We start from the raw sequence: 25,778 nt of genomic DNA on the forward strand, positions 1-25,778 counted from the left end.
TTATTATTTAAATCTCAGAGTTCCATGCAGAAGTTTATTGAAGTTCCTCCCATCTTTTCCCTATAGATTTCATCAAACTTCTCATTCTGAGCCACAGTGAAGTGGTTTTTCCAATCTCCAACAGTTCCTGCAAAAGAAATCCACATGTAAATATGCGTTATTCTTCAAATAAAGTTTTTGTAGCCTAAAAAAGTGATTTGGCTATAATATAGACCTGTTTTAACTCAAAGACCCTCGGTGCATACATTCACCTATTTGTTGTACAAGGAGCTATGTCCAAGGACTAAACTGAATCAAAGAACCTAATGACGTGGCTCTACCTGGTCTATATTCTCAGTGTATACTGCTACAGAGAAAATTAAAAAAAAAGAATAAACTATAGAATAACTACATAAAGAGTTTCAAAGCACTGCACTGCAAAAAGGATACCAGACACAAGAATTTACATACTGGATAATTTCATTTATACAAAACCCTCAAACAGTAAAACCAATACATTGGGAGTAAAAATCAAAACCTTGTTTCTCCCTGGCAGTATATTTGCCAGAAAAGGGTTGAACAGAAACTTTCCAGAATAAGACAAATGTTTAATGTTTAGGGATGATTATTATGTATGTGTATAAACGGTTATCAGATTATACATTAAAATCTGTGTGTTTTATGTGCAAATTATATTTACAGTTTAAAAAAGACTTGGGGCATCTATTAATGATATAACTTATTTTTTAACAAGTAGTAATTACTAAAATAACTTCTTAGGGAAAATACTTAAATACATGTGTGGTTTTCCCAGAAAACTTTGTCAGAAATAAAACATGAGAACAAAAAAGCATGTCCATGTGAGGCCACAGTGATAGTCATCAGGTAGTATACTTACCTTGCAATTCTATATGGTTCCCCAAACTCTGACAGTAGTAATCCCTGAGTATAGAGCCAGGAGTAAATCCTAAGTACTGCCGGGCCTGAGCCCTCCCAAATGTATCAATATATTTCGGTAGTATTATTCATAAGAAAAATGGAAAATTTCTATAGTATCTATCACTAGAATAATAGTTGGATGAATTATTATATATCCATTCTTTGGTACATGAGACTATGAAGAACAGTGAACTAGGTGGTACAATTGCCTTGCTCTGAAAGAATAGTAGATATTATTATGATTAGCAATAGTGTATGCTATAACTGCATTTGTGTTTTGAGGAACAACATAGGGGTTTTTTTTGTCTGTTTATAAATACATATACCAGTCCAAGGGAAGAGTAGTATAGAGATAGATATAGAGATAGGTATAGAATAGAGATCTGAAGAAGAGAAGAGAAACTTACTTGACAAATCATTACCATCTGAAGAAAAAATAATTAGTTCTATTTGTTTCAGTATCATGAGAAGCTATTTTATATTGGAAAATTAAAGAAAGTAAAGATAGTCATATGTAAGAAGAAGAAGGGGGAAAGAGGAAGAGGAAGAAAAGAGAAAAAAGAAAAGTTGTAAAGCACATAATAATTCCAGTGATTCCAGTGTTGTGAAAATAAAAAAGTATGTTTATAAATCAGGTGGGAAGCATTTTTGCTGTCTGGTGCTTACCTCTGAAAAGCAAGATTTGTGTGTGTGTGTGTGTGTGACAGAGAGAGAGAGAGAGAGAGAGAGAGAGAGAGAGAGAGAGAGAGAGAAAAGAGAGACAGAGAGAAGAGAGACAGAGAGAAGAGAGACAGAGAGAAGAGAGACAGAGAGAGAGAAAGAGAGACAGAGAGAGAGAGAGAGGCTGAAGTGATATTGCAACAGGTTGGACACTCTGAACACAGTGAGGAATAAGCCATAACTATTGCTGAGTGTGACCACCAAAACAACAGTGTGTATGTATATATAATTTATTGATTTAGTTGATTTAATTTAATTATTTATTTAATTTATGTATTTATAATTTATTTATTTAATAATATACTATATATAATTATATATATGGTTTTATGGTAGTATGTTTTAAATTTTATTTTGATGTTTTAGATATCTCATGAGTGGTACCCAAGAGCCTGGAATGGCAGCATTCCTAAGATATTCATTCAACTGAATCTAACAACAGAGACATGGTGCTGCTCTGGCTAGGAGGTGTTGGAGCTAATCAGTACCATACCCAAAGATGCTTACAGGGCCCTTGAAGTGCCTGAGACCAAACTTGGGTCTCTGCATGTAAATGCAAAACAAATGGCAAGTGTTCCTGACTAGCAAGAGAATTCCTCAGTTCCCTTGTATTAATTTTTTTAAGCTTGAAGAAACTGTATTGATTTAATGTCGTTTTTGTATAATATATTTAGAAAGGTGAGGTTTATAATAAAACTGAAAAAAAGATATATAGTTTTCCCACCCATCTCCTTCCCTAACACATGTAAAGTCAGTACATCACCAAAATCACTCACCAGGAAGGTATATATTTTACAAAGATTAGCCTCTACGATCATACCTGAAGGTTAACTTGGTGTTGCATATCCAAAGTATAAACATCTTTAAAATAACATCCTGAGTATTTTCATGGCCTTCAAAATTCAGTATTATACCTAATTATTTCTCCTCTATCCCAACCCATAGAAACCTCATCTTTTCATTGCATCCAAGGTACGTTTTTTCTGCAATATCACATAGTTAAAAGCACAATGTGAAACCTTCAAAGATCAGCTTTGTTTGCTTGGTATATATTTAAGAGACTCCCATGTCTTTTAAGAGCTTAAGAATTCATTTCTGGCTTCTTCTGAGGAACTGAGCACCGGAAGGGAGCCCTGTCCTACCCTTCTCTGTCTTTCCTGAACTCTGGAAGCTCTCCTCAGAGCCCTGGGAAGCGAACCCCAAAGAAACTACATTCGGGAGCTACCCAGCGAGCCAGTGAGTGAGTGAGAAATGGCTGCAGGTGGGGGTTTCCAGGCAGAGTGCTGACTGCTCTACCTGCAGAATCTCCACCGGGCTGTGCTTCTTCTGAGGAACTGAGCACCGGAAGGGAGCCCTGTCCTACCCTTCTCTGTCTTTCCTGAACTCTGGAAGCTCTCCTCAGAGCCCTGGGAAGCTAACTCCAAAGAAACTACATTCGGGAAGAGATAACAATGCTATCTGGGCAAAAGCCGGCTCCCTGTGTGTGACACCAGGCGGGGAAAATCCGCGAAAGTACACCGGCCCAGTGGGGCTCAACTGTGAAAGACTGTGAGTGTGACCTGTCTATGTCTGTCTACTGTCCTCTTGCGTGAAACTCTTGCGAGTGGGGCAAAAAGAGGCTCAGAGGAGCACGGCCGCTCCGCTTCGCTACGCGGCCGTGCACTCTTTCTAAGGAAAGAACTCCATTGCAACAAGAAGGAAAAATCACACTAAGAACGGCGCTATATCACAGAAGCAAACATTTCTCTCTGGACTGTCTTCTCTGTTGCATGCTCGGGCCTAAGATTTGACCCAGTGTGAGGCTTCATCCACGGAGGACTCCCCTCCCTTAGAGGCAAGTCAGCCCATCCAGAAAGGGAGAAGCCAGAGGAGTGTGCTGCCTACATCATATAGACAATGAATACCACCACAACACGTAGAAAAACCCACAATACAAGTGTGACAATGGGGAAACAACGCAGGCCAGCATCAGACATAGAGAATGAAGATGACAATTCTGAGGACCAGATAATGACTGAACAACTAATCAACCTCTCAGATAAGGACTTTAGACTAGCAATATGGAAGGTGCTCAACAGACTCCAAGAAACCATGGATCGAGTTGAACAGAACACTAATAAGAACCAAGAAAATATGAAGGCAGAAATGACAAAACTCCAAACTGAAATAACATGTCAACTAACAGGACTGAAAAAGTCAGTAAACGAAGTGAATGACAAAATGGATAAGCTCTGGGACAGGGTATCAGAAGCTGAGAATAGACTTGGTGCTGTGGAAGATGAGATACATAACAATTCCATACAGCAGGAGAGATTGGACAAAAAACTTAAAGCAAATGAGCAGACAATGGAAAAATTAGTCAAAGAATGGGAACAGACGAAAATAGAAGTCTATGATAAGATCAACAGAAACAACTTAAGAATCATTGGAGTCCCAGAGACCCAGGAAGAAAATTTCCAGGAAGAATCAATGGTCAAGAACATCATTAAAGAGAAACTTCCAGAGCTAAAGAATATATGTGATCAAATCCTGCATGCCCGAAGAGTACCAACCAAAAGAGACCCCAGAAAAACCACCCCAAGACACATCCTAGTCACAATGACAAATCCCACAGATAGAGACAGAATTCTGAAAACAGCAAGATCAAAAGGGGAAATCATGTTCAAGCAAGCTTCCCTGAGATTTACAGCAGACCTGTCACCAGAAACACTCAATGCCAGAAAGCAGTGGTGGGATATTGTGACAAGACTGAATGAAATGAATGCTTCACCCAGAATACTATACCCAGCAAAACTCACTTTCCGGTTTGATGGAAGAATACATGGTTTCACAGACAAAAAACAGCTCAGAAACTTCACAGACACAAAACCAGTCTTAAGAGAAAAACTGAAAGACCTAATCTAAGACAAGACTACCCAAAAGACACACCAATTTTTGAAATAAAGATGGCGTTAAATCCCAGGACAATTCTTTCTCTCAACGTCAATGGACTAAATGCACCAGTTAAGAGACACAGAGTGGCTAAATGGATCAAAAAACTCAATCCAACCTTCTGCTGCCTACAAGAAACGCACCTGAATAGTCAGAACAAACATAGACTCAAAATAAAAGGCTGGAGAAAAATTATCCAAGCAAACAACACCCATAAAAAAGCTGGAGTGGCCATACTAATATCAGATAATGCAAACTTTATACTCAGGAAGGTTGTAAGGGACAAAGATGGACATTTTATATTAATCAAGGGGTACGTAGAGCAGGAAGAATTCACTCTCCTAAACATATATGCACCGAATGAGGGGCCAGCAAAATATTTAATACAACTGTTGACAAATCTGAAAAATAATATCAACAACAACACAATAATTGTGGGGGACCTTAACACGGCTTTGTCAACACTGGACAGGTCAACCAGACTGAAACCCAACAAGAATATACTAGACCTGAGGAGAGAAATGGAAGAAAGAGGCCTAGTGGATATATATAGGACACTCCATCCCCAGAAACCTGGATACACATTCTTCTCCAATGTACATGGGACATTCTCCAGGATAGACTACATGCTGGCACATAAAACATACCTCCATAAGATCAAGAGGATAGAAATTTTGCAGACTACCTTCGCTGACCACAAGGCTCTGAAATTATTTGTGAATTCCAAAGGGACTCAGAAGAAACACTTTAACACCTGGAAGTTAAACAGCCTCATGCTCAATAACCAGTGGGTCCGAGATGAAATCAAGGAGGAAATAAAAAGGTTCCTGGAAACAAATGACAATAAAGACACAAACTCTCAGAACTTATGGGACACAGCAAAAGCAGTACTGAGAGGAAAATTTATAGCTTTGCAAGCACACATCAGGAAGGAAGAAGGAGCTTACCTGAGTAGCTTAATGACACAGCTAATAGAACTAGAAAATGCTCAACAAAAGGACCCAAGAATAGGAAGACAGAAGGAAATAACAAAGCTGAGAGCAGAAATCAACGAAGTGGAAACTCAAAAAACAATCCGAAAGATCAACGAAAGCAGAAGTTGGTTCTTTGAAAAAATAAACAAGATTGATAGACCACTGGCAAACCTAACAAAGAAAGAGAGAGAGAGAAACTTGATAACTCGTATCAGGAATGAAAAAGGAGAGATCACTACTGATATGACAGAGATTCAAAGGGTAATCAGAAACTACTTTGAAAAACTTTACGCCACTAAAAATGAGAACCTGGAAGAAATGGATAAATTCTTGGACTCTTATAATCTTCCACGGTTGAAGGAAGAGGATGTAGCATATCTAAACACCCCCATCACCATTGATGAAATTAAAACAGTAATCAAATGTCTGCCGAAAAACAAAAGCCCAGGTCCAGATGGATTCACTAATGAATTCTATCAAACTTTCCAAGAGGAACTACTGCCAATCTTGGCAAGACTCTTTCATGAAATTGAACAAACAGAAACACTCCCAAATAGCTTTTATGAAGCCAACATCACCTTGATACCTAAACCAGACAGAGACGCTACCAAAAAAGAAAATTACAGACCAATATCACTGATGAATGCAGATGCAAAGATCCTCATCAAAATCCTGGCAAATAGGATTCAATGCCTCGTTAAGAAGATCATCCACTACGATCAAGTAGGTTTCATCCCAGGAATGCAAGGCTGGTTTAACATCCGTAAATCTATCAACATAATACACAACATCAATAACAAGAAAAATAAAAACCACATGATCATATCAATAGATGCAGAGAAAGCATTTGATAAGGTCCAACACCCATTCTTGATCAAAACTCTCAGCAAGATGGGAATGGAGGGAACCTTTCTCAATATAGTGAAGGCCATCTACCACAAGCCAGTGGCAAATATTATCCTCAATGGAGAAAAACTGAAAGCCTTCCCTCTAAATTCTGGCACAAGACAAGGCTGTCCTCTCTCACCACTCCTATTCAACATAGCACTGGAAGTACTTGCTATAGCGATTAGGCAAGAAAAGGATATCAAGGGAATCCAGATAGGAAAGGAAGAAGTCAAGCTCTCACTGTTTGCAGATGACATGATACTCTACTTAGAAAACCCTAAAGACTCTATCAAAAAGCTTCTAGAAACAATAGACTCATATAGCAAGGTGGCAGGCTACAAAATTAACACACAAAAATCAATGGCCTTTCTATATACCAATAGTAATAAGGATGAAATGGACATTAAGGAAACAACCCCATTCACAATAGTGCCACACAAACTCAAATATCTTGGAATCAACTTGACTAAATATGTGAAGGACCTATACAAAGAAAACTATAAAACTCTGCTCCAAGAAATAAGAGAGGACACACGGAAATGGAAACGCATACCCTGCTCATGGATTGGCAGGATTAACATCATCAAAATGGCAATACTCCCCAAGGCATTATACAGATTTAATGCGATCCCTCTAAAGATACCCATGACATTCTTCAAAGAAGTGGATCAGACACTTTTGAAATTCATTTGGAACAATAAACACCCTCGAATAGCTAAAGCAATCATTGGGAAAAAGAATATGGGAGGAATTACTTTTCCCAACTTTAAACTGTACTACAAAGCAACAGTTATCAAAACAGCATGGTATTGGAATAAGGATAGGTCCTCAGATCAGTGGAATAGGCTTGAATACTCAGAAAATGTTCCCCAGAGATACAACCATCTAATTTTTGATAAAGGAGCAGGAAATCCTAAATGGAGCAGGGAAAGCCTCTTCAACAAGTGGTGTTGGCACAATTGGATAGCCACTTGCAAAAAATTAAACTTAGACCCCCAGCTAACATCATGTACAAAGGTAAAATCCAAATGGATTAAAGACCTCGATATCAGCCCCAAAACCATAAGATATATAGAACAGCACATAGGCAAAACACTCCAGGACATTACAGGCATCTTCAAGGAGGAAACTGCACTCTCCAAGCAAGTGAAAGCAGAGATTAACAGATGGGAATATATTAAGCTGAGAAGCTTCTGCACCTCAAAGGAAATAGTGCCCAGGATACAAGAGCCACCCACTGAATGGGAGAAACTATTCACCCAATACCCATCAGATAAGGGGCTAATCTCCAAAATATACAAGGCACTGACAGAACTCTACAAGAAAAAAACATCTAACCCCATCAAAAAATGGGGAGAAGAAATGAACAGACACTTTGACAAAGAAGAAATACACATGGCCAAAAGACACATGAAAAAATGTTCCACATCACTAATCATCAGGGAGATGCAAATCAAAACAACGATGAGATACCACCTCACACCCCAGAGAATGGCACACATCACAAAGAATGAGAATAAACAGTGTTGGCGGGGATGTGGAGAGAAAGGAACTCTTATCCACTACTGGTGGGAATGCTGTCTAGTTCAACCTTTATGGAAAGCGATATGGAGATTCCTCCAAAAACTGGAAATCGAGCTCCCATACGATCCAGCTATACCACTCCTAGGAATATACCCTAGGAACACAAAAATACAATACAAAAACCCCTTCCTTACACCTATATTCATTGCAGCTCTATTTACCATAGCAAGACTCTGGAAACAACCAAGATGCCCTTCAACAGACGAATGGCTAAAGAAACTGTGGTACATATACACAATGGAATATTATGCAGCTGTCAGGAGAGATGAAGTCATGAAATTTTCCTATACATGGATGTACATGGAATCTATTATGCTGAGTGAAATAAGTCAGAGAGAGAGAAAAACGCAGAATGGTCTCACTCATCTATGGGTTTTAAGAAAAATGAAAGACACCCTTGTAATAATAATTTTCAGACACAAAAGAGAAAAGAGCTGGAAGTTCCAGCTCACCTCAGGAAGCTCACCACAAAGAGTGATGAGTTTAGTTAGAGAAATAACTACATTCTGAACTGTCCTAATATTGAGAATGTACGAGGGAAATGTAGAGCCTGTTTAGGGTACAGGCAGGGGTTGGGTGGGGAGGAGGGAGATTTGGGACTTGGGTGATGGGAATGTTGCACTGGTGATGGGTGGTGTTCCTTTTATGACTGAAACCCAAACACAATCATGTATGTAATCAAGGTGTTTAAATAAAAAAAAATATGCAAAAAAAAAAAGAATTCATTTCTTTTAATCTCTAAATAGTGCCATTATATGGATACCTAAAATTTACATATTTACCTTATAGTAAGAGCTACTAACTTGCTTCCAAACTTTGACAACTATGCTATCATAAACAATCTGAAGGACATACTTTGCATGAATAAAAAAGTTTGATACCTGTAACTACATGGTTTCACATCATTGTGTATTCCCAAGACCCCCAACCCTGATATAAACCTCTATTCATGCCCAGCATTTTATATGAATATAATTTAGCAATCTTCTCCAGTATATACTAAGAAGCAAGATTGCTGGATCATTCTCTCAATATGTTTGCTTTTTCAAGAAACCACCAAATTCATGTCCCAGTTAACTGAATCAGAAATTTAATTATTTTGTTGCTACACATTCTCACAAGTATTTAATTTGATCATAGCAGTTAACTTTGGGCATTATAAAAAAGGCAAAGTGATATTATATTTGTTTTTATTTCTTTGATGTAAAAATGTATATCTTCTCTCTACCTCTTTATTATATGCATATATTCCTTGTGGTGAGTCTTTTGAGGGATTTGACCATTTTTAATAGGGTTGTTTGGGGAATTCCTAAAATATTGGATAAGACATTTATTAAAGTTTTTTTTATAAATACCTGAATTTCTGTGTTATTGCCCCTTAAGAATGTTACCTGAACCAATTCAAATTCCTATTTTGGAAAGTAGAACTGAGAACTATTAAGAGAATGAGGCAGCTCTCAACAGTAGAGTTAAAAATCTTAACATGGAGTAGCTTTGATCAAGACTGAATTAAGAGCAAAAGCATATCAACAGAAGTTAATATATATATATATATATATATATATATGAGTAAAAGTACAAAGTAAAAGATATAATAAGAAGTAAAGAGACTGGGAAGTGCTCAATATTTTTTAAAATAATGTACTGGTAGCTAAATAGAAATAAGCTTAGTCAACAAGATTGTTGCATTGTACCTCTTCTCTAGGTACTCCAATAAAATCTAGATCAGTGACTTTTGTTTCTAACTTTATATGAGACTGCATTCCTTTTGTAATTCCAGGAAAACCTTACAAAAAGACTTACTGGAACTAGAACTCTATTCCTTGAAACCAATTATTCTAAGAGTTCACTTTAGATCATCAAATTTTCAACCTAGTTCATATAGCATAAATGGTCTGTCTTGTAGTTAATAAAATCTAATATCTTGTTGCTAAGAGGAAGGCAATATGATGCTATAAAACTTAATATTTTATTTATACCTACATTTTGAATAGCATTTTAGATACACAAACCTTTTCTCATGAATGGGGAAATGGACTGGTCCAGAATAGATTTGGGAACCGTAGAACGATTTGTCATAGGATTTTCTTTCATTTTCTCAAATGATGTTTCATGGACAATTTTATCTAGTACTGTTTCATCCAAATTCTTTCCCATGAACTGCATCACCTTCCGAATTTCATTCTTTGGATCCTGTGGTAAGGGTAACATTACATTGCATTGAAATGAAAGAGAAGATCAAAAGAACACATTACAATTTTTCAGAATATGACTTCCAAAAGTATATGCCTAGAGCAAGTTGGTATTGTTCTGCATAAAATCTTAAGTGATTTCTCTTAAAAACCTTTACTCACTTTTTTAATATCCTCATAGAAAATGAAAAGAACTTTATATCTTTCTTTTATTTCCCACCATCCTTTCACATGGTCATACCAGGAACCCCAATTCACTATAACAGAAAAAGAAACAAATATATATATATATATGTATATTTAAGAAAATGCAAAACCTTCTAATAGAAGTATTTACTTCAAGTATGTTTAAAACGTAGAAAAGCAAATTCTGCATTAAATATATCCTAATAATCCTAAAAATCATGTTTGAGTTAGAAAATGATGTGGAATAGGAACTTAGGAAAATTTTTCCAATGTGCTAACTATGGATTCACATTTATTATGTACAATCATATATGCACTCAAAGTAAGACTTCGATATCCATTGGGAAAAGGATAACTTAACAGATAAGGCAGCCTAGAATTAAGGGTTTTTAATGCTGTGGGAGTTTGCTTGAAAAAGTATAGTTTTTTAGCCTGTAATAGAATATGCCTAGGAAAAACACCTCTTTTTAAAGAATCAAAACTTCTTTTTTTGGGGGGGTCACACCCGGCAGTGCTCAGGGGTTATTCCTGGCTCCAGGCTCAGAAATTGCTCCTGGCAGACACAGGGGACCATATGGGGCGCCGGGATTCGAACCGATGACCTCCTGCATGAAAGGCAAACGCCTTACCTCCATGCTATCTCTCCAGCCCCAGAATCAAAATTTCTTTATGCTTTCTAGATTGACTCTAGAATTAGTGGTAATTCAAGATGATGTGGAGATTTGGATTTTACCTTTTCCTTTAGTAAACTTTTCAAAATATTCCTCCCAGGTACCAGGGTCAGGAAGCATTTGATTCATCTTTTGGAAATAGTAGTAGGAAACCATGCAGTCTTTGCCATTTCTAGCTACATATAGAAACTTTGGGATAAGAAGAGAAATAGGTGAATAAGTGGGTTTTCTCACAATTTACTTACATTGAAATCTGAGAGTGGTTGCACACATGACGTTTAACTTCCTTTGCAGGCATTTTGACTTAGCATTTGATATCTGAGTTCCTTCTTTTCTAGCTGTCCTCTGTATCTCTGACAATATGCTCTCTTTTTCTAATGTAGTCCTATTAAGTAGTTAATTTCTCATTATTTCCTGTTGTGTATGTAAACATTTCAATGGGATTATTATGTTACTGACCCTACCCTGATGGGTGATTGTGCCCTACCCTAGTGTGTGACTCTGTATTCTGCTCCCACCCTAGGGTGGTACCTGATTCTGCTCCCACCATTGGGTGGTACCTGATCCCACCATTAGGTGGTACCTGATTCTTGGAGATAAAAAGCAAGGGTCTGTGGAAGGCGGGGGGCTTTTTGGCTGGAACTGATGCTGAGGCTTTGGGCTTCAGTCTTGTCCACCGAATAAAGCTAATATTTTCACAAGCCTGACTGTCTGCTAGCTGTTTACCCGACGCTTCACCTCAGAACCGCCAGCTGAACAGGGTGGCAGACGCGTGCTCCAAGCTGGAGGGGAAAGACCTCATTCTCCATCCCCCTCCATCAGTCAACCCCATCAAGGGCTGACTTGCAACAATTCCCTTGGTATCAAAGTTCTAATACAACTTTCGTATAAAGAAACAATGATCTACCATTGACCAAGAAAAGCATCCCAACACCTTTATTTTGGTTTCCCAAGAAACAAAACAGTTTCATGGTTAAGAGATTTGATCATATGCCTCTCTCACACTGATAGAAAGATGAATTCAAATGGATTAAAGATCATAATATGAGATCTGAATCCTGAAATACATCAAGGAAAGCATAAGAAAAAGTCTCCCTTACTTGGCCATCTTCTTGGCTAAAAATGTCCCAGCTCTTCTACCAAGCTCCAAAATAATAATAATATAACAACAACAACAACAACAACAACAACAACAACAACAATAATAATAGTCACTGACTCTTTCCATGTTGTCTGAGTTGGGCTGATACTTCCGTGGCATTCTCAGAATGGATGAGACAGATTCCTTTTTCTTCATGAAATCACAGCAGCCTAGTGCCACACTCTAGTGCCCCCAACAAAAGGCCTGATTCTATCATCCACAACTAAGAGAAAAAGTTTCCTAGCACCATAAAGTCCTTGAGGTGTGAAAAAGCAGTGTGTAATAACCTGTAGTTATTGGATGAAAGTCAAGGGCAGAGAAACACTGTATCTACAGGCCAAGGGAATTCCCTTTCTAATTTCCCCCAATATTTACTGTACCTATGCAAAAACAAAAACAAACAAACAAACAAACAAAACCTTGCCGCACCAGCTCTCCTTCCTTTTTTCTTTTCTTTTCTTCTTTTGTTCTAGAGGTTATTGTATGGTTGTTGTATTTGTTACTGTGGTGCTTTTTTGTAGTTGCTGGTTTTGGTTTTTTGTTTGATTTTTGTTTCTTTTTTGTTTTGTTTATTTTGTTTTTGTTGTAGGTTTTTGGGTTTGTTTTTTTATTTTTGTATTTTTGTTATGTTTTCCTTTTTCTTTTTTCTCTTTCTTTTTTTTTAAATTGATATTTATAATCTCTAGATGGACTTCTCCCGGTATTTTGTTTATTTGTTTGTTTTTTTTCTTCTTTTCTTTATTTTCAAACAGAATCACATAACTTGAATCATCTTGTTCTGCCTCATAAATTGAGGGGAAAATGGATGGTGCCAGAACCAAGCAGTCATATGAACATTGAGTAGAAATAAAAAAAAGGATCAGACTTAAACACCAAACCCAAAACAATGACAACAGAATCGATAGCCAATCTTCAACAAGCTATACACAGAGGGGACCAGTTATCCTAGCATTCCAGTGGGCAAAGGAGGGGGATGCTGGGAACTGGGGTGGAGGGAGGACAACATTGGCAGTAGGAATACCCCTGATTCAATGCCACTATGTGCCTCAAATATACTGTGAAAGATTTGTAATTCACGTTGGTCACAATAAAAATTATTAAAAAATAAAAAGAAAGTAGAATGTTCTGTCAAATTATGTTTTTAAACTTCTCTCCCCTAATTGTGAACTAATAAACTGCTTATATTGAAGAAGTGGGAAAAAAATAGGCCAGCTCAAATAAACCTTATCAAACTTTCAAGCCACCAAATTTATTTTAGATATACAAAACCTGGAATAGTCAGTCATAAAAATCCATGCCACACTTCAATATTTTATAATAGTGTCAGTCCAGTAGTGTCACAGGAAATGTGATGGGAAAATTACATAGAAATATACTAAGCTCAGCAAACCTAGTCACAGAAGGCTCAACTAGAACTGACCAAAGTTTAGTAAATCCTTCAACATTGCCTTTAGTAACACCATGGAGTGATATAACAATTTTAAATTGACCCTTGTTGAAAATTCCAGTTTCCTTTGTGCTGTAAGCAAAATTTGTTTATATCAACATGGAAGCACATTATAGTAGTGGGTGGGTAACTGGAGATACTGGTGAAGAGATGGTCACATTGAGGTGAGATTGGTATTTGAACAGTTAATGCCTGAAATTACTGTATTATGAACAACTCGATAAATCACGGTGTATTTTTTTTGGGTGAAGCTAAAATATTTTCTTTTTTATTAATATCTTTACTTAAACACCTTGATTACAAATATGATTGTAATTGGGTTTTAGTCATGTAAAGAATACCTCCCCTTCACCGGTGCAACATTCCCACCACCAATGTCCCAAATCTCCCTCTTCCCCGCCCCACCCCCACCTGTACTCTAGACAGGCTTTCCACTTCCCTCATTCATTCACATTGTTATGATAGTTCTCAGTGTAGTTACTTCTCTAACTGCATTCATCACTCTTTGTGGTGAGCTTCATGTCATGAGCTGGACCTTCCAGCCCTTCTCTCTTTATCTCTGAGAATTATTGCAAAAAAATGTCTTTTATTTTTCTTAAAACTCATAGATGAGTGAGACTATTCTGTAAATCACAGTGTATTCATAAAAATTAGGAACAACTATACTTTCCCAAATATATCATGGGTAAAATTTTACTTTAATTCATGAGAAGAGCCTTTAAGGTAGAACATAGTTTAATTTTAAGGAATCTTTTCCCCACCATACCAGTTGTTTTACTCACCTTTCTTCTACACTCTTCTGCCAAGATGACTCCATTCACAAGAAAAGTAACCAGATCTGAGTCATTACCCTATTTCTAAATTTGGAGGATATTTGACCACACTTAGTATACCATTTTTAGTCCAGTGATCAAACCAGGGATAGCTGTACACAGGCAAGCAACTTAACTCCTGTACTGTCTGTCATAGCAACCTGTTTCTAAAATGAACAACTGACAGTGACAATAATGCATAAAAATGAAAGACCTCATATAAAATACTTTCTCTTATGTTAGAATCCCAAGAAAAGAGAACAAAGGGTCATTTTTTTTCTATTACATCAGCATCCTTCATTCCAAATTTCTATGCACCCAGTTAGCTGGGAGTAACCAGATTTAACTTGCTGTCCAAGTTCTAAAAAAAGATAAAAGGAAAAACTGGTAGTGTGATTTGAAGCCCATTCAAAGAAATTAGGAGCTGTGAGTTTTTCTAGGAAAGAGCTACATTAAAAAGATGACAAGTAGAAAAATGGTGCATTGGGGGCTGGAGATATAGCACAGCTGTCAGGCATTTGCTTTGCATGCAGCCGACCCAGGACAAATGTTGGTTTGAATTCTGGCATCCCATATCAAGACTGCCTGGAGCAATTTCTGAACACAAAGCCAGGAGTAAACCCTGAGTGCCATTTGGTATGACCCAAAAACCAAAAAAAGAAAAAGAAAGAAAAGAAAAATAGTGCACTTATTTTCTTGCTTTACCATTTCCTCAGAGAATAAAGGTAAGGCTTTGTTTTACGCCCCCAGAAGTCCACTCCTTGCTTTAAGTTTTCAAATGGAAAGTGTTTATGAACCAATGCATAAAAAAATTTATAAATCAGTCAGAGCCCACAGAATGCAATTCTCCCTTTCAAAAACTTGCTTTTCTTTGCTCTTTACCTTTTATGCTAAACAGATATATAACCCTGAAAAGCAATCAGTAAATTTAATAATGATTAAATTAATTGATTTATTTTATAATTTTATACATAATAAATATTATTTATAATATATAACATATAGTACACAAATAATTAAATATAATAAGTTTTATTTAAATTAAATAATTAAAGACTAATAAACAATTAATTTAAAAAGTAAAAGAAAAAAAACCTTTTATTTGACCTTGCAGGCAAGATGGTTACTTGGAATAAATGAATGTTCCATCTTCCAATATGCCAGCTCATTATCAAGAAAGCTCTTTTTTTCTTTTTTCCTTTTTAATATATTTTTATTTAAACACCATGATTACAATATTGTACATAGTACAGTTTTTTCACAGATAAGTTGTTCATGATTGAATTATAGTCATCAATATATAATATCATTTACCAGTGCGCATTTCCTGCCACCAATGTCAATAGTTTCCCTCTCACCCTCCATGATGCCCTCTCTTCACTCACTCACTTTCTGCCTTTCTCTCTTCCTTTGTTTCCCCTCTCTCCTATATGTGGCATTGTGGTTTATACTACTGCAAATGAAAGGCTTCCATAAATGTCATTTTCATATTAGACCTTCTGTACCCTATCTGCACTCTCCGCTTTTTGTGGCAAGCTCTTTGTGCCTACCATAGGATGCTCCTTCTGATTTTCATGTCTATTGTCTCTGGATAACATCTCCACACTATCTTTTATTTTCTGATATCCCTATGTTTATTCTGCTCCCTCTGACTCATTTTACTCAAAATAAGCATAATACTATCTATGTTTATCCATATATAAGCAAAATTCTTGACATCATTTTAATGGCTGCATAGTATTCCACTGTGAGATATACCACATAACATTTACTACTCATCTGTTGTTGGGCAACTGATTTGCTTTCAGATCTTGGCTCTTATAAATAGTGCTGCAGGGAACAAAGGAATGCAAGGGTCATTTTCATATTGTGTTATTGTGTTCCTAATGTATATCCTTAGGAGTAGTGTTGCTGGGTCATAAGGAAGCTCAATTTCCAGTTTTATAAGGAATATCCATAATCAGAATATTCAGAATATCCAGTTTTATAAGGAATATCTATATTCAGAATATCCTTTCTGTTTTCTAGAGAGGCTGGACTAGATGGCATTCTCACCAGAAGCGAATGAGAGGCCCTTTCTCCCCACATCCATGCTAACACTATTTGTTCTTATTTTTTTGTAATGTGTGCTATTCACTGTGCTGTGAGATAATACCTTATTGTTGTTTTGATTTGCATCTTCCTGATTATTAGTGATGTGGAGCATTTTTCATGTGCCTTTGGTTCATCTGTATTTCTTCTTTGAGGAATTTACTGTTTATTTCTTCTCCCCATATTTTGAGGTGATTAGATGTTTTTTCTTGTTCAGTTCTGTCAGTACCTTATTATCTGAGATATTAGCACTTTATCAGATGGATATCAGGTGAATATTTTCTCCCATTCAGTAGGTACGCTTTATATACTAGTTACTGTTTCCTTTGAAAAGGGCAGAAGCTTCTCAGTTTAATGTAGTCCCATTTATTTATCTGTGCTTCAACTTGTTTGGACAGTGGTATTTCCACCTTGACGATTCCTTTAGTCTCACAGTCATGGAGTGTTTTGCCTATGTTTTCATTTATGTACTTTTTGGATTCAGGTTTGATATAAAGAACTTTAATCGGGGCCGGGCGGTGGCGCTAGAGGTAAGGTGCCTGCCTTGCCTGCGCTAGCCTTGGACGGACCGCGGTTCGATCCCCCGGCATCCCATATGGTCCCCCAAGCCAGGAGCAACTTCTGAGCGAATAGCCAGGAGTAACCCCTGACCGTTACCGGGTGTGGCCCAAAAACCAAAAAAAAAAAAAAAAAAGAACTTTAATCCATTTTAAATGGACATTTGTGCATGGTGTTAAAGAGAGGTCTGAGCTCACCTTTTTGCATGCAATTGAGCAGTTGTTCCAACACTACTTGTTGAACAGAGCCTTTCCTTGTACCATCTTGTATTTATTGCCCCTTTATTAAAGATTAATTGAATGTATATCTGGGGGTAAGTCTCATAATACTTAAGTATATTCCATTAATCTGAGGGTCTATCTTTATTTCAATATCATGCTGTTTTAATTCTGATTGCTTTATAGTACAATTTAAAGTTGGAGAAAGTGATGTCTTCCATCTTCTTTCTCTCAAGGATGACTTTAGCTATTCATGGATGTTTATTTTTCCAAATTAATTTCAGGAGTGTTTGATCTGCTTATTTAAAAAAATTTATGAGTATCCTTAGAGGGAATGCATTAAATCTGTACAATGCCTTGGAAAGTATTGCCATTTAATGAGTTTAATGAAGTTAAACCTCCCAATCCATGAATAGGATATATGTCTCCATTACCTTGTGTCCTCTTTGGTTTCTTTTTTTATTTTATTTTGAATCAATTGCTCACTCATATCATCTATTTTATCATCTCTGAATATTATTTTTAATATTTAAAGCATCATTTTGATTGCTTTAGGGGTTTATAGTTTATATTATTATTATTATTTCTTAATTAATATCTTTATTTTAACACCTTGATTACAAATATGATTGTAGTTGGGTTTCAGTCATGTAAAGAATACCCCCTTCACCAGTGCAATAGTCTCATCACCAATGTCCCAAATCTCCCTCCTCCCCACTCCACCCCCACCTGTACTCTAGACGGAAAAGAAAGCTCTTTCTTGACCCATTCACACCCATCTTGAACCTATGTCTCTAGACTGATTGACCCTCAAATGACAATGACATAATGTTCATGGTTATACTACTTCAAGAAAAATTATTTTTAAAAAGTCAAAAATCATTTTAAAATATTCCCAGGGAAATTTCCTTTGGTTTGTCTCTGTTTCTTCCACATGTCTATGGTGAATGTAGCCCTTTAGGAGTTCTAGTTTTAGCTCTTCACTTTTCTGGATCTTTCAACAGTGTTGGGAGAACTAGAGTCACATGCAAAAAATGAAACTGAATCCTAAGCACACCTTCCCCAAGTCAATTTAAAGTAAACCAAAGACCTAGAGATTAGAGCAGAATCCATTAGAGAAATGAGAAAAATATAAGCAGGAAACTTTAGGATTTGAACCTCCATGGTTATTTCAATAATATAATTCAATTGGCAAAGACAACAGAAACAAAAAATTAACGAGTGGGGGCCAGTGATAGTACAGCAGGTAGGGCATTTGCCTTGCGTGCAGTCAACTCAAGTTCAATCCCCAGTAATTCATATGGTACCCATGTGCCCACCAGGAGTGATTCCTGAGCTCAAAGCCAGGGAATTGCTCAAAAACAAAGAAGCAAAAAAAAATTAACAAATGCAATTACATAAAATTCAAAATGTTTCTGCTTTAAAAAAATAAATCAACCAAAACTTAAAAGGCATCCTGCTGAATGGGAGAAAATATTTGCACATAGCACATCAGATAAAAATATAACCAAGATATATTAAGCACTCAAAAATAAATCTAAATAAAGAAATATATTAAGCACTCAACAATAAATCTAAGATGACAATGAGATAGTGAGAAACATTTGAAACACAAGAAACACTGTCTTGGCAACATGTAATGAAAAAAAAATTTTATTAACTGCTGGTAGGAAATATTATTTGGTTCAGCCCTTTGGAAAAAAAGTATAGACCTTTCCCAAAAACTAAGAATAGTGGTCCCCTCTATATGCCAACAATTTTACTTTTTTTTTTTTTTTAGGGCTACACCTGGCAGCTCTCAAGGGTTACTTCTGGCTCTGCTCTCAGAAATTGCTCCTGGCTCTGAAGACCATATGGGATTCCAGGATTGAACCCAAGTTTGTCCTGGGTCAGCTGCATGTAAGGCAAACATCCTATGACTGTACTACCATTCCAACCCCAATTTCACTTTTTATTATATATCCATAAGATATAAAAAACATTGGGGCTGGAGAGATAGCATGGAGGTAGGGCATTTGCCTTGCATGCAAAAGAATAGTGGTTCGAATCCCGGCATCCCATATGGTCCCCTGAGCCTGCCAGGAGCGATTTCTGAGCGTAGAGCCAGGAAGAACCCCTGAGAGCTGCCGGGTGTGACCCAAAAACCAAATATATGTATATATATATGTATATATATATAAACATTTATCCAAAAAATCATAATCACACTTTTTTTCATTGCAGCACTTAGTAGTAGCTAGGATATGAAACAAACTCAATAAATGTTTACTAATAGATGAGTGTATAAATCCATAGCAATAATATGTAGTCAGAAAAAATAATGAAATTGTGGAATTTGTTGCAACTTGTTGGAGCTGGTGCATGTTGTTAAGTGCAGTAAATGAGACAGAAGTCAGTAACAGATGCTATCATTTATCTGTGACACAGGTTGACATAAGAGAATAGGAAATATCAAAGATTTGAAACCCTTGTCCTATATCACAGAAATGAGAGATCCAGAGATGGAGACAATTGGAGAAGGGAGTAAGAAAAGACAGTCTAGAGGTCACACAGGGGCAAGAGTGTAGAGAGAAAACATAAGTGGTGCAGAGGTGAGCTACTTCAATAGAGCCAAGAGTGTTGAAAACCTGGGATTCAGATGCAATAATTATATTTAAAATGATGATTGTTAAGGAGAAGAGGGAAGGTCGGTAGGACATAATATGAGGACATTGAGAACACCAGTAGTGAGAGTAGTTGGAATATAGTATGCCTGAAACTATATTATTGATAATTTTACAATTATTATGACTTTAAATATTTTAATTGAAATTTCTAAGTTATTCAGGTCATCAAATACCCTCAATACAGTTTCAATTTCAATTTGTCTCTCTGTCTGTTTTAAACTGTTCAGGTAAAATTCCTGCTGAGTATAGAACTTTATGTTTTAATTTTTTTTGCTGACAAGTTTCCAGCACTTTATTGATATTGCATAAGTAAAAATGATCAGATGTATTCTGAATGAGGGTCTAAAAGATTTGTTTTCGAGTTACTCACATTTTCTCCTTCCTCAGGGACACTATTTTTGTCTTACCTTGCAGTCCTTTTTCCAGAAAGACAGAGGTAATAGTTGAGTGGGAAGGTGAGTCCTCAGTATTCGCGGAGAGGGCATTGCTTCGGCATTTTTCACACCTTTAGAGCAACCAAAAAATTTTTATATAGTACAAATATTATTTTTGTTTGTTTTGTTTTGTTTTTTTGTTTTTGGTCACACTCGGCAGCGCTCAAAGGTTTCTCCTGGCTTCATGCTCAGAAATCGCTCCTGGCAAGCACAGGGGATCATATGGGATGCTAGGATTCAAACCGATGACCTTCTGCATGAAAGGTAAACGCCTTACCTCCATGCTATCTCGACAGCCCCCTATAGTACAAATATTGTAAGGTGACTTTTATTCCACCTATATTTAAAGTTTCATAAAAGAGTTATTCTTAAATTCTGTAGTTATCTTTAAGAGCTTAATTTGCCTTAAAATTTAAATAAGTAGGGTCAGAGATATACTGTGGCGCTTAACTTGCATACAGCCAAATCTAGGTTTGATCTCTAGCACTGCAAATGATCTCTTGAGTTCATCAAGAGTGATCCCTGGAGCCAGAGTGGTGGCGCAAGCAGGAATGCATCTGCCTGGCATGCGCTAGCCTAGGATGGACCGCAGTTTGATTTCCTCCCCACCCCTTCCACGTCCCATATGGTCCCCCAAGCCAGGAGCGATTTCTGAGTGCATAGCCAGAAGTAACCCCTGAGTGTCACAAGGTGTATCAGAAAAAAAAACAAAAAACAAAAAAACAAACAAAAAACAAAAACAAAAAAAAGAGTGATCCCTGAGTGCTGAACTAGGACTAAGCTTTGAGCAAAGCCAAATTTGCCTCCCCCCGACAAAATTTTAAATTTCAAAAATTTAAATAACATATTTAAACATAAAATTTTAATATGAACAGCAAGTAATTTTATTCATCGTGTAAAAGAAATGAACTATAAAGACTAAGAGGCCATGGAATAAAACCTTACGTATTTCTAAGTAAAACAAGACACTCTGAAAAACCTAAAGTAGGATTCCAAATAGGTGGCGCTGTAGGAAAGGCAATGCTATGGAGACAGTAAAAAATATCAGCGACTACTATGGAGTTGGGGAAAGGAGACAGGGAGGTATGAACAGAGAGAACACAAAGGATTACAGATTGGGGGAGGGCATAATATATGATAGTACATGCTGTTGGACATATAAACATTGATGAAGATTGAGCGAGAAAGAATGATAGTCCAAGGAGAGTGGGGGGAAACGTTGATTTAGGGACTTTTATATTTTAAATACCAGAGAAAACAACCTATTAATGGGTGCCAGTATTCACTTTTTATCTGCCAACTCTCCCAGAAAACATTCAGAGACTTTTGCATTAGCTCTTTCAGGCCTCTGTGATATGTAAAGGTATAGCTAGGTTAGACTAGTAAAGATAGCAATTGTCTGTTAGCATTTGCCCCTTTTCCTTGTTTACGTATTCTAAACAATAAATTCTATAGGTAAAGTCAGGGCTCTCTGTCCATGACAGTCTATGAGGCTATGAGACCCTTGACCCATGCTTTTCTTCTTTTGTTTGTCTTATTTTCTTTCTTTTTTTCTTTCTTTCTTTCTCTTTCTTTCTTTCTTCTTTCTTTCTTTCTTTCATTCTTGCTCGTTCTTTCTTTCTTTCTTTCTTTCTTTTTTTTTTTTTAATTTTTGGGCCACATCTGACAGCTCTCAGGGGTTACTCTTGGTTCTTTGCTCAGAAATCGCTCCTGGCAGGTTCAGGGGACCATATGGGATGGTGGGAATAGAACCCAGGTCCATCCTGAGTTGGCCAAATGCAAGGCAAATGCCCTATAACTGTGCTATTGCTCCAGCCCTTTCTTATTTTCTTAATCCTCACAGCACCCCTGCCTCAGGCCCATTTACCAGCAACATGTTGGTCCCCAGCAACATGTCATTATGCATTTGTCCCAATCTACAGAATGTATAACTAAGACCAAGAGCAAACCCAAAGGTGAACTGCAGACTTGATGAAATGCAAAGTTAGGTTCATCAACTGTAAGAAATGTACCATCTTACCACCTCACGCCACTGAGATTGGCACACATGGCACACATCACAAAGAAGGAAAACAAGCAGTGCTGGAGGGGATGTGGAGAGAAAGGAACTCTTTTTCACTGCTGGTGGGAATGCCGTCTAGTACAACCTTTATGGAAAGCAATATGGAAATTGAGCTCCCATATGATCCAGCTATTCCACTCCTAGGAATATACCCTAGGAACACAAAAATACAATACAAAAATCCCTTCCTCACACCTATATTCATTGCAGCACTATTTACAATAGCCAGACTCTGGAAACAACCAAGATGCCCTTCAACAGATGAGTGGCTAAAGAAACTGTGGTACATATACACAATGGAATACTATGCAGCCGTCAGGAGAGATGAAGTCATGAAATTTTCCTATACATGGATGTACATGGAATATATTATGCTGAGTGAAGTAAGTCAGAGGGAGAGAGAAAGACGCAGAATGGTTTCACTCATCTATGGGTTTTAAGAAAAATGAAAGACATTTTTACAGTATCTCAGAGACAAGAGAGATGAGGGCTGGTAGGTGCAGCTCATGACATGAAGCTCACCACATAGAGAAAATAACATTAGAGAAATAACTACACTGAAAACCATCATAACAATATGAATGAATGAGGGAAGTAGAAAGTCTGTCTCGAGTACAGGTGTGGGGGTGGGGAGGAGGGAAATCTGAGAAATTGGTGGTGGGAATGTTGCACTGGTGAAGGGGGGTGTTCTTTACATGACTGTAATCATACAACTATAATCATATTTGTAATCACGGTGTTTAAATAAAGATAATTTAAAAAAGAAATGTACCATCTGAAGAGAGAAAGATATTGAAAATGAAGGAGTCTGTAGTTCCTCTTTATTCCACTGTAAAACACTGCTCTGAAAAAAATTGTCTTATAAAAATAAAGGTGATTAATCAATGAGGAGAAGTACTTACCAGAGGGTTGGGGTGGCCTTGCCCATTCTATAAAAGGATGGCGTTGCTGAATGACTGCTCTCTGGCATTTATTCACATCCCCATTCTGTTCAATCATATCCACAATTTCTTGAATCCATGTTGTCCCTGAAAGAATTAAAAATCAGACAATTTTTCCTAAGTGTCTTGATAAATAAAAAACAATTGAGGACTGAATAGAGCACAGTAAGTAAGGCACTTAACTTGCACTTCTCTGACCCGAGTTCAGTCCCTAGCATCCCATTTGGTTTCCCCATGCACTAAAGGGAGTAATTCCTGAATGCAGGGCCTGGAGTAATCCTTGAGCATTGCTTGGTGTGGCCCCAAACTAAAAATAAATAAGTAAATAAATAAAAAGCATATGGAAACAAATGAAAGTATATGTGGCTCAACCATCACTCAGGTCAGAATCTTGTTAGCCAAGACAGATAAATGTCCATTCAAGATAAAGCCATCATAGTTCTGTTGAGATAAGAGCAGAAAAGACAAAAATCACACAATAGTCTCACAGAGAAAAGGTTGAAGGCAGAGTACACAGGCTGCGTCCTCCAATGGGTCATCCATTATGCATGTTCCTTAATAAATCAAGAGATCACGAAAGAGCATCATCTTGAAACCTTAGGGTCAGATTTTTTTGACATTAAGTAGAAGGTTCTATCAAGAGAAATCTTAAGTAAGATTAAGTAAGTGAAATCTAGTGTAAGTAAATTATCTACTGAGTCAACATTCCCAGGTCTCACAACCCTCTTCCCTGACCATCACCTGACTTAGGGTAGGTACAGATGAGGAGATCATCAGGCTTGGCCTCAAAGTTCTGAATCTGGCTCCAATTATCTGCAGTTGCAGCAAAAAGGGGGACCCCCTCCACCTCTCTTAGTAGTGAGGAACTCTCAAGTCCTGTGGTTAGATCCATAATGTCTTGGGATGAGAGAGGAAGACTATGGAAAAAAATAGACAAGACTTTTTATAAAACTATAGTAAAATAGACATAACATAAATGCAGTTTTAAGTGCACAGTTTACTGACATTACATACATTCTTAATGTGTTACAACTATCATGACTTTCAGAGAACTTTCAATTAACCTCATGATAGAAATTGCTGAAAAGTATTAAGATTCTAGTTACCTGGAATTGTTATATCATTTTTGTGACTTGCTGCAACATTCTATATTAACTCCAAGAATGCACAAAGGCTCCCATTATGTTTTTTTTTTATTTTTGGGTCACACCCAGCAGCATTCAGGGGTTACTCCTGGCTCTATACTCAGAAATCGCTCCTGGCAGGCTCGGGGACCATATGGGATGCCGCGATTCAAACCACTGTTCTTCTGCATGCAAGGCAAATAATAAATAATGCCTTACCTCCATGCTATCTCTCCGGCCCCTATGTTTTATTTTTATATTCAAATGTGAGGTGGTATCTCATTATACATTTGATTTGTATTCCTGTACTCATTAGTGATGTTAAATATAATTTCATGAGCTCTTTTGTACTTTGTACATTTCCTTTAGACAAATGTCTATTTTAGTCTTTTTTCCATTTTTAAATCAGGTGGCTTGTTGTTATACTAAGATAATTTTGTTAATGCACAGATCGAAGAACTATTACATCAGAATTATTAGATACTGAGATTGCAGAAAACATTGGGTAATTGGGAATAAGCCCACATAGGGAAAAAAATCTACTACATTGTCATATGGCAATAAATATGATAACCTGAAAAATCACTCATTAAATATCAACATATCCTAGACAGGCTTCTCATACACATTAATCTCATTTAAACAGCTGTATAACTCTATTGGTGATGTGGAAAAGCTATACATACGAAGCACAGAGCCAACAACACTGAAAGCATGAGATGTAAGCTGCAACCACTAAGCTTTGTAATGTGCCTATCAAAATTAGACTAGTCCTTTGTATTATAAACCATGTTTTCAGGAAATAAAACACAAACAATTTTTAATAAAATATAAGAAGCAACTATACGTACAGTCTATTAAGAAATGTAGAGTTTAGGTAATACTTCTGAGATTTTAGTGTGGCTAACTTCAAGGATAGGAGGAAAGCAAAATGACATTTTTTAGGACTTCTATGAACTTTATTTTTTTCTTAGTTCATATCATAATTTTATTAGGAATTATAAGGGAACATAAAACTACATTGGTCTTTGGATGCATTTTCTATATAGGAGCTCTCCTAATTTTCTAAGCGATAGGAATAGTTTTGGTCTATGTAAAAGTGAAGTTAATGATCATCATGACTATCATGAAGTCTTCACAGAAATCAGAAAGTTTTCCGTTTATTAAACATGCAAAGTGGGGGCCGGGAAGGTGGCGCTAGAGGTAAGGTGTCTGTCTTG

General features: G+C 36.9%; 1 protein-coding gene across 1 annotated transcript; it reads right to left on the bottom strand.

Annotated features, from left to right (window-relative positions):
- Positions 1-14: 14 nt before the first annotated feature.
- LOC126018404 (sulfotransferase 1C2-like) lies at positions 15-24,326 on the bottom strand. Its single transcript, XM_049780551.1, has 7 exons — positions 24,176-24,326; positions 23,396-23,521; positions 20,405-20,502; positions 11,127-11,253; positions 10,370-10,464; positions 10,028-10,208; positions 15-127 (listed from the first exon to the last, which is right to left on the bottom strand). Exons 1-7 carry the CDS (start codon positions 24,324-24,326, stop codon positions 15-17), a joined length of 891 nt encoding a protein of 296 aa, XP_049636508.1.
- Positions 24,327-25,778: the final 1,452 nt, after the last annotated feature.

This window comes from Suncus etruscus, chromosome 9, assembly GCF_024139225.1.
Source record: "Suncus etruscus isolate mSunEtr1 chromosome 9, mSunEtr1.pri.cur, whole genome shotgun sequence".
NCBI classification, from domain to species: Eukaryota; Metazoa; Chordata; class Mammalia; order Eulipotyphla; family Soricidae; genus Suncus; species Suncus etruscus.

Bases quoted from the DNA above. Each gene is read 5' to 3' on its own strand.
- LOC126018404 (XM_049780551.1), bottom strand. From the start codon at position 24,326: ATGGATCTAACCACAGGACTTGAGAGTTCCTCACTACTAAGAGAGGTG. The intron at 23,522-24,175 runs GTGATGGTCAGG...TAATTCTTTCAG, and splicing joins CTGTACCTACCCTAAGTCAG to GGACAACATGGATTCAAGAA. The intron at 128-10,027 runs GTTTGTGTATCT...TTTCTTTTGCAG, and splicing joins TTCCCCATTCATGAGAAAAG to GAACTGTTGGAGATTGGAAA.